Source organism: Spodoptera frugiperda, chromosome 10, assembly GCF_023101765.2.
Source record: "Spodoptera frugiperda isolate SF20-4 chromosome 10, AGI-APGP_CSIRO_Sfru_2.0, whole genome shotgun sequence".
Taxonomy (NCBI): domain Eukaryota; kingdom Metazoa; phylum Arthropoda; class Insecta; order Lepidoptera; family Noctuidae; genus Spodoptera; species Spodoptera frugiperda.
The window spans coordinates 5926980-5940760 of record NC_064221.1 but is presented as its reverse complement, the minus strand read 5'-3'; the positions used below and the strand labels follow the sequence as shown (position 1 = coordinate 5940760).

Here is a 13781-nt window from a genome sequence, read left to right as displayed (position 1 = left end):
GAACGTAAAAAAATGGCGGGCGGGAAAACAAAACAAAATGGATGTTCCAAATATTTATTACAATGAAGACCATTACATCATGTTATTATAAACCAGGTACAATGTTTATAATTTATTATCATTAGGCTATCCTGCGAGGGAAATATTTTGCGTTAGTAGATACGGTCAATATACGGCCGTGTTCAAAATCAAGATTTACGGTGATTGGGGCTCTGAATGAAGGATAACAAGACCAGCTTCTGTACACCCCTAGGTAATATTTATGTACAAAATTACCAAATCAATTTGCAATTAACCGCGCGTCCATTATAAAGTTGTCAATTAAAGTAACCGTAGCTGCACCGATGTTAACATTTAGCTGTCTAGTAAAAAAAAACCATAAAACTTGATTTCCAACACAAAAAATAAAATGAAAAGTTACCTTTTTACAAAATTCAATGTGTATTACTCCATAAAGCGTAACAAAAATAGATCATTTCTATTAAAATATCATACGTTTCTAAAAATATTTAAATTTTTCATTTTAAATCAATAAATCATCTACAATTTTTAATTATTATAAGGCCCCTATGTATGTACCAAAATTACGTATATCGTATAACTATTGATCTTTTTTTACAAATTTTATTTTTTTGCTACGAGTAAGAGAATACTACTATACAAAATTGTTTTGTGCAGATTTCGACACCTCCGTGGGTGTGTACAGAAAGTAATTTAATGTGATACTATTAGCAAGATTCATTCATTATATAGAACATCTTTCTGCGAATATGTTTGCGAAATGCAATTTGATTAAGGCGACGTAAATTATAACATGATCTACAAACAATATTATTCTATCACTCACAGCAGCTTCGTTGCTGTAACCAAAACTTACATAGAGAAATTAAAAAAATATTCGAAACTTTACAGAATGTAAGCACAAAATAAAAAATATGATAATAATTATGTATTTGGTATTACACAACATAATTTCGTTTTTACAAAAATATAAATATAATGAGTTACACTCATTATTAAACATAAAAACTATAAAAAAAACTGGGGCTACATGAAAAAGGTTAACAATTATGCATAGATATTCCCCAATTTATTAAAATAAAAAAGGTAAACACTTATAGTGTCGCCAAAACAGAATTTATAGTCAATCGACATCTGTTAACTATAAAATGTTAAATAAATAAATACAAGTATGAACTTTAATATTAAATATTCAAGTTACATGACAACAAAAACGGCCGTACATGGTAGTCTTTGATATGTTAACTATTTTAATAATTATTTTACAATCTAAAAAAACTTTATAAAAATATATTGCATTGTGTCGTTGTATATTTATGTATCAATAATAAAATATGAGGAAAACGTATAAGCGCCGATTTCATCTAATTAGGACCTCGGAGCCTTATCATGCAAATTAAATAGTAGTATTTTTCTTTGTTCTAAATGTAGATAAGACGTTTTTATAGAACGTGCTTGATAAACTTTATCCCCGCCGACGTTATCCTGCAACAGTCATCTTCCATAGATTTTAATTAGATGAAATCGCGGCTGTTTGTACACTATGTGTAGTTTTGTACTCAGGAGTTTGCACCGATTGCTGTAAAACTATTGTTAATCGTCAGATAGGTAAATATCACTCAGTATAACTGCCTATTTGAGAATATAATGTACTGCTATTGTATATGACTAGTGGTATAAGGGCATAGACTGACGCGGGATCTCGGTGTGTTGATTGGCCGTAGCTTAGATGTTACTATGAAAATATAAACAGAACAAAATCAAAAATATTTACTAAAACAAAAACTACAAAAATGTAACTTATTGCAAAAGTGCGAAGATTGTGGTATTATGCTTCTGAATATTGTAAAGATTTGTTCTCTTTCAGTTAAAGTTAAATTGCATGATCACACCATGGTAAGCTGAAGCCTTACATACATTTAAACCAACAAACCGATTGGTTTTCAGTCTACAACCTCGGGAAGGATTTAGCAAAAATATTTCCAACAAATACATACAACAGTCGAAAAAACTTAAACATTAACAGTTTCATATAAATTGTATTTATAAAAAACATTTTTGCGGAAATCTTTTCTGATATCTGCTTAAAGGAAATATGTATAATCATCGATATACAAAATATATGAAAATTTCTTACTTTTACTTATACCAAATGTGCGATAGGAAAGGTCCTAACATTATTATAGATAAACTTTTTTTTATTTTTATTTTTTTCTTGCATTATCTTTAAAATTCCAGATCTTTCGATTGTAAACTTTGTATTAGCTCGATCCGAAAACTATTCCACATTGAACTCAAAGGCCACTCTTATAGAGCAATAAAATAAAAAGCGAAATTAATAATAATCATACATATTTAACTTGTATATCAATAAAGATTTCGATATGCTTCACACACTTATACATTAAATTAAGACAACAGGTGTTAACTGATTCAACCAGCCCTATGGTCGTGTATTTCTCAAATAGAAAAAAAAACTAATTTTCTCACTAACCTAACATAGTACAATTAAATTTCTAGAAAAGAATAAGTTGCATTTGAGGTAGATTAAATTTTTTACAGTCCTATTAACCTAATAGATTAGAATTATTCACATAATATTCTACGTATCAAGCGTGTACATCATGATCTCACATAATATGCGCTCCTTGCATAACCAGACGCCGAACATTGACCATTATTATTAAAACCTTTACATTACCGAAAACTATTTTAACTTAATATAGATTTAAACATGTTAATGTGTCAGGAAATGCATTCAAAATGTTTGGTGCTACCGAAATCGGGAAGTTTAAGAGTGGGTAGTTGTAAATTTTCAGCTTTCTTCCCTTTTTAGTCATTCGGGCTATTCGATTATTAGATACAAACAAATAACATCATTGCACATTCGTTTATCGTATCGTAAATGCTTAGGGAATTTAATGTTATGTTTGACTAATGCTAATGATGCCCCAATCTCGATGGCACTCCAAATTAACTGACCGACACACGTGCACAACTCGCGATTAAGAACGACATGAAAATATCATTAGGATACAGAACACGTATTAAATTTAGACAATATCAATTCTATTGAATGAAATTATGGAAATAAGGAATTGTCTTCAAGATTCTGTTTACGTTTAAGGATAATCCTGTTGATATAATTCTTTACATTCCAGACGAAATATATTCGAAGAAGCTTAGTGGCGCAATAGAAGCGCTTCAATGGAAAATTCAGAAGAAAATGTCGTAAAGAAAGTCGAGTAAAATATGAGAAATATCAAAAGGTGAATGCCTCGCGAATTGTCCACGTGTCGAGCGCGAAAAAAACTTTTGTTTGAAAAATGCAAGGCACATAAATCAAGCTATAATATCCTTCCATTTCGCACCGAACAAGTTGGTGAATTATCGCTATCGTAACATCAACCATCTGACACACATCACTAAACGAATTACATAATTTGGCTCATTATTCTAAAACGTATGCCAAGAAAATAGTTCCTCTGAAGTAACAAATTCTGAAAGTTATTACTGTATGAAATATTACGGTCAAAATTATGAAAATTTTGCATTTCTATCGCTGGCAGATCGAAAGAAAGTTCAAAAGTATTACTCATAATTCCTGCACACGCGAGTCTAACGAGCAAATGAAATCCGGATTACCGAGTAACGTACGTCGACTTCATCTATTCGCAATCCTATCACTTTTGGCACATTTTTGTTACAATGACAATGATAACGACGTATACTACGTATGAACACGGAGTCTTCTTGCTCATCAGACACACACCCAATTAGTATATTCTATAGGAAGCACAAGTGCCTCTGAGGTATATTGATCATTTTATTGCATTTGTTTCTAGCTCAAGTCTGCCTGTTGTAAGGACTTCAATATCATTCTGGACAATAGAATGAAATGGAACCCTAAAACCATACAATATAAAGCCTTCAATTGTATAATAACTCTGTTATGAACACTTAGCACTTACACTTAAGGATGATATATCAATCTAGTTATAGACAGATCTGATGTTAATCTACTCCGGCAGAATATGACATTCACTTTATTGATTTGAAAGGAATATGCTCTCTGTTGTATTATATTATCGCGTCGAAAGCAGCAAGCCTCTCTAAAACATATTATAATAGCTCACTGCCTTCAAGAGTCATACGCCCTGCTTGTATTCTGCTCACTATACTCATACCGGACCGGGCGTGAACGCGGCCCGTCTCAACTAAGCACTAACTGTATTCCATCTAATAGCTCACAGAGTTGGTCCCAATTATACTCCATAAACGTCATGTACGCAGTACGCTATAAATAAACAATATATAATTCCGAAAGTACATACACGACTAGATCACATATTCATGTAGAATTCGGAAGTAATTTTGGTATACCCGAGACGTACAAATATACAATTTGGCAATATAAACCCGAGGGCCCGTGCCCTCCGGCTTCCATACCTATCTGCTTACACGAGATGAAATCAAGTCCAACAATATTATAATTGCATTACTAACTGCACTCAAGACTATTTACAGCTTAGATCAACCTTACCTAGTGAGGTAGTTCGGTATTCACATAAGCTAAATGCAGGAATCTCACCCTTCACTACCTCCCAATGCCACCTGCAATGTAATGAACAACTGCAGATTACCTTCAAGAGGCGCGGTGAGGCGAGGTTAGTGAGGCGGGGGCGGCGGCGGCGGAGGCTTGGGGCTCTGCGCCGTCTGGAAGGCTTGTGTAAACGCTGGTAGTCTCTGCTGGACCCTGCCTTCCTCGCCTGTGAATGTTGGCTCACTATCCTCTAACAGCCCTAGCATTTGGCTCGACAGACCGGAAGGGCCCTCGCCCGGATCCATCAAAAGGGACTCCACATTCTCTGAGTGGAGTAGGTGTGCTTCCATTGGGTCAGGCAGCTCCTGTGTCGACAAAAACGGCAAGTCCGTCGGCGGCTGGGCGTATGGTGGAGCTACCATAAACATCATGGGATACTCGACTGGAAGCAATGTACATCCTGGTGATCCCGGCTGCTCTAACTTTATTTCTAGGGATTCCTCCAACTTTATATCTATAGGTTCTACCTTAATATCGAGGTCAGGTGGAATTTCTACAATAATATCTGTAGAGGGCACCCGGGTTGGTTGACCACTCTCTGATGTACTCTCTTTGGGTGAGGGTGGTTTCCACATTGAAAATTCAGTACCTTCTATGGGATACTCAGTATAGGTTTCTTCAAATGCAGATGCCTCAGGTGGGGGCTCGCTGGATGTACCAACGGCTGCAGATTTCCATGATTCTTCAGGATGAGCATTTTTTACATGCCGCACCAGATGGTCTTTACGCCCAAACTTTTGTGGGCAGTGAGGGCAAAGGAAATCACGCCTGCCTGTATGGACGACAAGATGACGCCTAACATCCTTAGCTGTGAAAAACTTTCGATCACAATAGTTACATGTAAACTTCTTATCAGAATCATTTTTAACAGTGCGACTACCAGTATGGACTTTAAGGTGATATATTATATCTTGCCGAGTTGTAAAATTCATATCGCAAATCTTACACTGAAGATTGCCCTCTTCAGCAGAATGCAGGGCAGCATGCTTTCGGAAGCTCAAAAGGGAAGTGTAGGACTTTCTGCAATCTGGCCTTTCACATGTATAAAGCTTTTTAACTGGATTATGCACTCTAACATGGTTGGTGAGATGATCCTTACGATTGAAAGTCTTACCACATACATTGCACGCAAAGGCTCGCGCCTCACTATGTATTAGATTGTGTCGCACAAGCTTGAACTTGGAGTTGAAGCGTTTGTCACACAGATCGCAGGAGAAGGGCAGCTCGCCAGTGTGTGACAGAACATGTTGGCTGAGCTTACCCGGGCTGGAGAAGCGCTTGTCACAAGTGCTGCAGACATGGCGCTTTGCGTGGTCTTTGCGGCCACGCGACTCCCGTGCCTCGGGTAGTGACGGGCCGGGCGCGCTGCCCTCCCCCTCGCGTGGCCGCCGTGGCAGCGTAGGAATGCGCCGCGCCACTTTGACCGTCCGGAACAACTGCTTGATGCCGCTGGGGCCGGACGCACCGAGCGTCACGTACTGCAGCTTCGTGGGCAGCTGCGACGCGGGCGGCGCTATGAACGTCTTCTGCGGGGCGGTCGGGCGTTCCCCGCTCGGCTCCTCTTTGAACTCGGAGCCGCCCTCCTCGCCTTCCTTAGGGTTTGGTGGCGGGCTGGCCATCTCGCGCACATTTTTGACGCGCTTGCCCTATATCGCCGTTCGTTTAGCTCGCGTCGTACTCGTATCGGCTCCGCGGTGGTGCTGGCTCGTCGTGATGGCAGAAAACATTTCTGTCACATTGACGGTCTGGAAGCCCTTTTTCGTATTCGTGTCACATGGTTCTCGCGGAATTTCTAATGTCTGCAGTCGATTTTCACACAGCGATGAGTTCCACCCACACCCCTAAGATACTTTTCGATTGAAAAAACTGGATACAGATTGAAAACGGATAGAAAAATTACTTTTTTCAAAGAAATACGTAGCGCTTGACATCGAAATCACGAAATGTCAAAATAATGAAATGAAGCTAAAAGCCATGTCAAAAAAAGTCCGCCGAATCGTCAGCTGTGGTCCATTGACCTACATTGAGTGCTTTCAGTACTGCAACTGTTCGAAGAATTTTCAGCTTCTGGCAGGTCATTTTTCTTATATTAACATTACCAAATATTTAAGGTATTTATTTGAGATAAAAATTAAATGTATTTATATTTTCTTGATAATAGTTTGATCTAATTTACTACGTTTTTATCTTATCAAAGTGAAACTGGTATGCTACAAAGTTGAACCACCACGAATCTGGAACGCACTATTTGATGTTCAATGTTCAATCAAGGTTCAATCAAAAAGCATAGTAAAAAAAGAATTTTCATTTTCTAAGCTAAGTACAGACAATAAACTGGGTACTGTGTTATGTATGTATTGTATCAAACTATAATGGTGATCTCCTCAAGTCAAACTATTTTGACTCTATTAAACATCATCCAACCAACGATATTTCAATATCTGAAAATGCACGAAAAGAAAAATTAAATAGAGAAAGAGAAGATTCTAAAATCTGCATTCCACGATTTGACAGAAATCAGCCCTACAGCCTCTAAAAACCGAACTAAACATATTGCGACAGCAACAATAATCGGATTGATCGAGCTGAGGCTATAACTGCGACATAATTTGTAACTTCAAAGCAGTAAAAAAACCTTCTGAATGGTTCTATATTGCTGACTGGTCAATTGGAATGAAATTCTAAGGTCCAAATCCAGCTGCTTTTTGTTGCCCTCACCACAATATACCATACACAGTAACCCTAGTCATCGTATTATAAATGATTGGGAATTAGTGTGACTACTCAACTGCTAGACTAGGATACAGTAGAGTAGTTTTAACATAAGTTTGACAATTTGCTATAGCCTAATTCCTGAAAGGGGTGAAATTTTCATTAGATTTTTATTTGATTTTAAGTTTTTAAGTACTTGACTATAGAGGATATTATCTGTACCTCAGTTAGTTTAATTATAAATATTATGCTTTTAAATATCGTGTTCAAAAAGTCACGTGTCCTTTTTCGGGGACCGTGGGCTGTATACTGAATATCATTGCCAGAAAAAATATCGAAATATTCATTCGTCAATCAGTTCAGAAGACCGACAACTCCGACAGTCATCATTCATTCAATGTCAATCGCTCTGAACCTGATAACCTAACTTTCAGTTTTTATTTAAAAATTGTAAATTTTAAGCCTTGTGGTGTTAATTACTAATTTTGTGATCAATTCCAAAAGCATCTAAATTAATCAGGTAAGGTATAGTGCATATATCTACTCTCTTTGTTCTTACATGAAATTGCTTTGCTGACGGGATTCCTGTGTCCTCTGTATCTTTTATTTGTTGGGTTTCTTTTAATCGTAAAAAAATATTACGATCACTAACAGTGGACATTTCTAAACATTGTAACTGTAAGTAGTGTTGAATATACATAAAAGCGCTTTTGTGGTACGTGGAGGTCATAATATTCTAATTTTAGCGAATCAATTGTATGTTGTTTGAAATACGTCCGCTCATAGCTATGACGCGGAGCTTCTAGTTTTATTTTCTCGTTAAACTATAATAGGGGAATGTAAACTAGGCAACTCACTAGCATATTTTCCAAAAAAACGTTGATAAACTTGGTAGTAAATAAAAATAATATATTTAGTTTGACTAACAATAATATTGTTATGAAATCTGATAATCCCCGCGGCCTTTGGACGCTGTTCCATTGTGCCCATGTCAACAATATAAAACTCAAAACTACAGAAAAATATGATAAGAAATAATGTTATAGTGTGGTCTAAACACAATGACTTTTACCATTATTATTAAAATACACTTACTAAATTAATAATATATACTACTTCTCATTTACTTTGAACACATAGATATACTGAAAAAGATTTTGTTGTTGGCCAAAATACATTGTATTTGATTTTGTTTACAATAACACTATTTTTTATTAACCCTAAACAGTTATAACTCACATTATTTTGATATTATAACTAGAGATTTGTATTTGATTGAATATAAAAAATTAACAACATTAATTATCATGATATTGTTAACCAAAATATCCTAAATAATATATATTTTTTATGAAACCTTTTGTTTTTATGGCTATGGTAGCCAAACATTTATTCTATCATTCTTAATTGACATGATATCAAATTGAAATAAATTAAAATATAAAATATTGAATACTACCATTATATTACCATTATCTGTAGGTGAGTAATCAAAAAAAAATTTTAGTACTGAAGATAAGTTGTAAGCCCTATGTAAAACAGCTAAGATATAATATCTTAGCTTAAAATAATTTTATGATCAAGTAGGTATTATTTTTTTTCTTTATTTATTTAAAATTCTCTAAATTTTCATTTTTATATACTACACATACAAATAACTGTAATCAAAGTCAAATTATTTATTTTAATAGGCTGTAAACGCTCCGCATTGAGCAAGTGAGGTGATTAATGCTCAAACCTCTGTGTGAGAATAGACCTTTGGTCTATAGTGGCCACTTATAGGCTGTTGGAGAACATAAAGGCACTTTTTAAGAGTTGACAAAAAGTAGTTATTTAAAGAAATGTTTCAGGTCTGTCAGTCAGTCCTCTAATGAAACTAATTTACTTATTCAAATATATAGATTTATATGTTTTTTAACTACAACCAGTTTGCTGAGCTACTCCTTAAAATTTGATTTATGTTATAGATTCAAAATTAAGGCCTAGTCTAGTCACAGACAGCCCCTTTGTGAAAAATGGTTCACTAATCTATGAATACTTAACATTATCGTAAAGTAACATGTAACTTTTTTTTTATTAATTTCCATAATATCATCTTGCAGGAAAAATGTCTGAGCAGCAAGTAGCCTCTACCCCAGCATCCGCAGCCGTGTCCGCCACCAGCGTTGCTGAGGAACAACGGTCTGCCAGCGGAACTGTCGCGGGATCTGGTAATTTTAATACACAAACTATATTTGATTATTAGTCGCTTAAAGTGTACAAGTAGAGTGACTGCCTAGTTGGTCGAGTGGTCGCAAGTGCGACTGCCGGAGGTTCACTCCCTATTACATGGGACTCATAACACAAATGGTGAAAATTGGGCATTACATACCATAATGTGTAACTCTGCCTACCTTAGAGAATAAAAGCCGTGACGTATGAGGTGGTTTTCAGTCTGTAAGGTTCTAATACTCCTTCTCACTCCACCCAAATCAGGTTAGAAGACTTTGGATAACTTCAACCCTTACCTCAAAAATAAATGTATAAATAGTCTCATATGTATTACCCTTTATTCTTTTCTAATACAGGCAGTGCAACTGGCAGTGCTGCTGGATCAGCTGTGTCCGAAGAGAAATTATACGGAGGATGTGAAGGCCCAAATGCTATGTATGTTAAGCTGATCTCTTCAGATGGCCACGAGTTCATTGTGAAGAGGGAGCATGCACTGACCTCCGGCACTATCAAGGCCATGTTGAGCGGACCCGGACAGTTTGCTGAGAATGAGGCCAATGAAGTCAACTTTAGGGAGATACCGTGAGTGTTATTGGATTGTTTTTAAGTAACAAACAGGCTGTTTAGTGGTTATGTAATAACAGCTCTGTTTTATCTAAATTGTACCTAAGTCTGTGAATACTCCGACGAGAAAGGAACACTCTCGTAAAGTGTTCCTTTGTCATTAATTCTAAATGCACTTCCTCTCTCTTACGAATTTTATAATTTGCTGTCCGACAGAGGACATAATTGTGACTAAATACTGAAATTTTGAAACACCTGTGTGATGGACCTAGAGGATAGATTAAAATTGGTGGACTTAGATGGATCACACAGACTCAGTTTCCACTCTAATGGTGTGTTCACATCTGGCGAATGCATCGCGTTCTTGCGTAGTTAGAATTACATACACAGCACGAAAGAAAACAAAGGAACATAATTTATACTGAAATATTTCTTCTCACTTCCAGCTCTCATGTACTGCAGAAGGTTTGCATGTACTTCACATACAAAGTTCGCTACACAAACTCCTCGACGGAGATTCCCGAGTTCCCGATCGCCCCGGAAATTGCGCTGGAGTTACTGATGGCCGCCAACTTCCTCGACTGTTAAGAGTACAGCCATGTACCGGTAGATGGTGCTAGTGGGACGGCTACCAAAGAGGTTGGCTGAGAAAAGTTTGTAATTAAAACTTGCAGCTGTCTGATAAAGATCTCTTGAAATATGTAAGGTTCCTCACTCATGTATCTTATAATGTAATGTAAAATGTTGAAACAAACATTCTTAATAAGTAAATTAATTGAATTTATTATTTTTATATTTAACAGACAGCAATAAAGTTTTGTTCGCTAAACCTCTTTATTTATTTTTGTTGCCATGGCAACGTGTCTCACTAGCGCCACAGTGATCAAAGTGATCACTATGAGATCAGATCACACGACAATTTTATTTGTGTGATATCGACATGTTTACGGTTGAAACATCTACCGACACTCGTCGGTATATTAATGGTGGATTTAATTACATATTATTGATAATAAATATTTGTATTTTTAATAGACAGGGATACACTGTAACCTAAAAGGATGTGACATTGTTGAATTAACGAAAAAAGTAATCTATGGAGGACTTTTCATTTTAAAAGTTTGCCTACAATATGAAATCAATGATAATGATGTGTGGCAATAGATTTACTTAATATTAGATACAATTTTAACAATGTTTATTTAAAAGTTCATGTACACTAAGTACATCTCTGTCTCCCCTCTGTAGAGGAATAAAATGCGTGATATTACATTTATATAACTGTCTATTAAAAATACAATTTTAACACAACACATAAAACTCACTTCTTGTAGTGATATTTTCGACTTTATTTCTCATTGAATAAAGTTTGTATTTGTATGGCTGGTTCGCTCATTTACTAGGATTGTTGACTTTACGTATAAAATTAAGCATTTACGCAACACTATCGAGAAACAGTACTCTTAGTATGAGTTTGCTTTACGTTTAAAAGAATCGAAACGAGAGCGCGTTCGGCGCTCTGATATTGAATGTAAAGTAAGAATATAGAACGTAATAATTCATAGGGCTAAATGAGCAAACCAATTATATGTCTTCATTAAGTTTCATAATATTCATAAATAATCTGTCTGCTGAAGCTGAATACAACTTTATACCTAAACAAATAAAGATGAAAATTGTACAGCCAAGATAGACTTACTTATTTATGAATAATAATACTTAGTCGATTCTTTTCTTGCTAGTTAGGTGAACACAGAAGCCGTTTCAATCTAGAGAACGTCCTAGGCAAGTACCTCATAGGGCCCTATATTTTTTTTGGTGCCCCCGCCGCTCTGTAGGTTGTATGGTAATTAGTGAACGATATTTAAACACGTGATTGTACTCATGATTACAAATAACTTTCCCAAAGAAACTTCTTTTGTATACCCATTAGTTTTATTTTTATCACAATAACAAAATTTCGTGCGCGCATGATCAGCTGTTGCAGCGAGAGGTATTTTGGAATTTAACGCGCGCATGCTAATGCTAAATATTTTTTTAATGTGATAAAAATAAAACTAATGATTATTCAAAAGAAGTTTCTTTGGGAAAGTTGTTTGTAATTATGAGTACAATCACGTGTTTAAATATCGTTCACTAATTTATCAGTCACCCTGTATAGGTAGTTAGGCACATGCGTGTCGTGGCGCCCTCTATAACTTGGCGCCTTAGTTACTTGCCTAGCTTGTTTAAGATATAACACGGCTCTGGGTAAACGCAAATAAGGGTAAATAAAGTAAAACCCTTTTATAGTAATATGGTGTAATAATATTGGGTCGATGAATTTAATAATTTCTTTAGCAAAGTCTGATTTCTATTGTATTATAATTTTTAGTAAACAAAAATTGTAAATGTCATTTTTGTACATACAATTATATAGTGGATATTTTGGGAATGATTGTAGCTACTGCCTTTAGTAATCACAGTTATACTATCTGCCGTACTCAGTCATTTAATGATTACTTAAACTATTCCTCAGTAACAATTTTGTATGGAAAACAATTGCTAATTGGGTTAAGTAACCATTAAATGACTAAGTATGGCGGTATGTCTCTCTTTGTAGTTTGTTTGTGCGTAAAATGAAAGTGTTTTAAAGATAACGAATTAATTATTCGTATTTATTTAACTGTTATGTACTAAAATTCATCAATATTTAGGTTGGACAAAATGTGATTAAGAAATTGTATGAATTTCTGTAATCTATCTTTAAGAAAGTGGGTGTACAATGTGTACATCTCTGCTTAATCCATCTGAAAGTAAGAGGTTTTGTGTAATTTAGTTATTTCTAAAATACTTTCGTTTTACAACCAAACACACTGGTTGACTTAAAATACACATTTTCGCAAATAAATATTTAATAAAAATAATCTCATATTTGTTCCGTAGTTTGTGGGTATCGCATTTATAGAGCACTTTTTTACGTTCAAAAACCAAAAATGCTGTTTGCTAGTTCAATACTTCGGTAACTTTTTTGTATTTTCACTAAAAACTTGTATTAATCTGTAGGTAAACTTAGTAAAAGAAAAACATTTCATGGTCGAAATAAATGACCTACACTATTTTTATCTCTCTCCTTCACTAGCAAAAGGTAAATGTGTGAAAGAGACAGAAATAAATGGAAGAAGATAGAATAAAATTAAGAAGATATTAAAGAATATACTTACTTATTTCTATCTTCTGAACTCGTCTAACACATTATAATAATAGATGTGTGAAAGAGATAGCTTTAATAAGCAATGTTAATTTATTTCGATTTGAAATGTACTTGTTCCACACAAATTAACGCTTAACCGGATTGCTAGGATGTGATTATTTATTTTGTCAAGTGTCACTAAAACATTAACCAAATCGCAATGTTTAGCTTTTTATTTTGTTAATAAACCGTAAATTCTTATTGGTATTTTATTTATTTGTCACTAGCAAACCCGGCGAATTCCACTTCGCCACCAATGATTTTGTCTTTTGAATTTTTCCTGAATTTTCTTTGCTATTTTATTTCTTTGAACCTCACGGAGCCCGAGACCTTGCCCAATGAATGCAAAACCGTGGAAATCGGTTCGTGCCTTCTGGAATTATAGCGCCAGGAAGGAAAACCCAACTTAATTTTATATTATAGATTAATAGGTATATT

At 35.1% G+C, this 13781-nt stretch overlaps 2 protein-coding genes across 2 annotated transcripts; one reads left to right on the top strand and one right to left on the bottom strand.

Annotated features, from left to right (window-relative positions):
- Positions 1-40: 40 nt before the first annotated feature.
- On the bottom strand, positions 41-6613 carry LOC118277300 (zinc finger protein PLAGL1). Its single transcript, XM_035596023.2, has one exon. The coding sequence runs from the start codon at positions 6241-6243 to the stop codon at positions 4690-4692; it is 1554 nt and encodes a 517-aa protein (XP_035451916.1). The 5' UTR covers positions 6244-6613; the 3' UTR covers positions 41-4689.
- Positions 6614-7687: 1074 nt separating this feature from the next.
- Positions 7688-13544, top strand: LOC118277301 (elongin-C). Its single transcript, XM_035596024.2, has 4 exons — positions 7688-7856; positions 9439-9546; positions 9904-10129; positions 10558-13544. Exons 2-4 carry the CDS (start codon positions 9444-9446, stop codon positions 10697-10699), a joined length of 471 nt encoding a protein of 156 aa, XP_035451917.1. The 5' UTR covers positions 7688-7856; positions 9439-9443; the 3' UTR covers positions 10700-13544.
- The last annotated feature ends 237 nt before the right edge of the window (positions 13545-13781 follow it).

Excerpts from the sequence above, each read along its gene's own strand:
- LOC118277300 (XM_035596023.2), bottom strand. The coding sequence starts at position 6,243 with ATGGCCAGCCCGCCACCAAACCCTAAGGAAGGCGAGGAGGGCGGCTCC.
- LOC118277301 (XM_035596024.2), top strand. The coding sequence starts at position 9,444 with ATGTCTGAGCAGCAAGTAGCCTCTACCCCAGCATCCGCAGCCGTGTCC. Across the intron at positions 9,547-9,903 it reads CGGAACTGTCGCGGGATCTG|GCAGTGCAACTGGCAGTGCT; the intron begins GTAATTTTAATA and ends TTTCTAATACAG. Across the intron at positions 10,130-10,557 it reads GTCAACTTTAGGGAGATACC|CTCTCATGTACTGCAGAAGG; the intron begins GTGAGTGTTATT and ends TCTCACTTCCAG.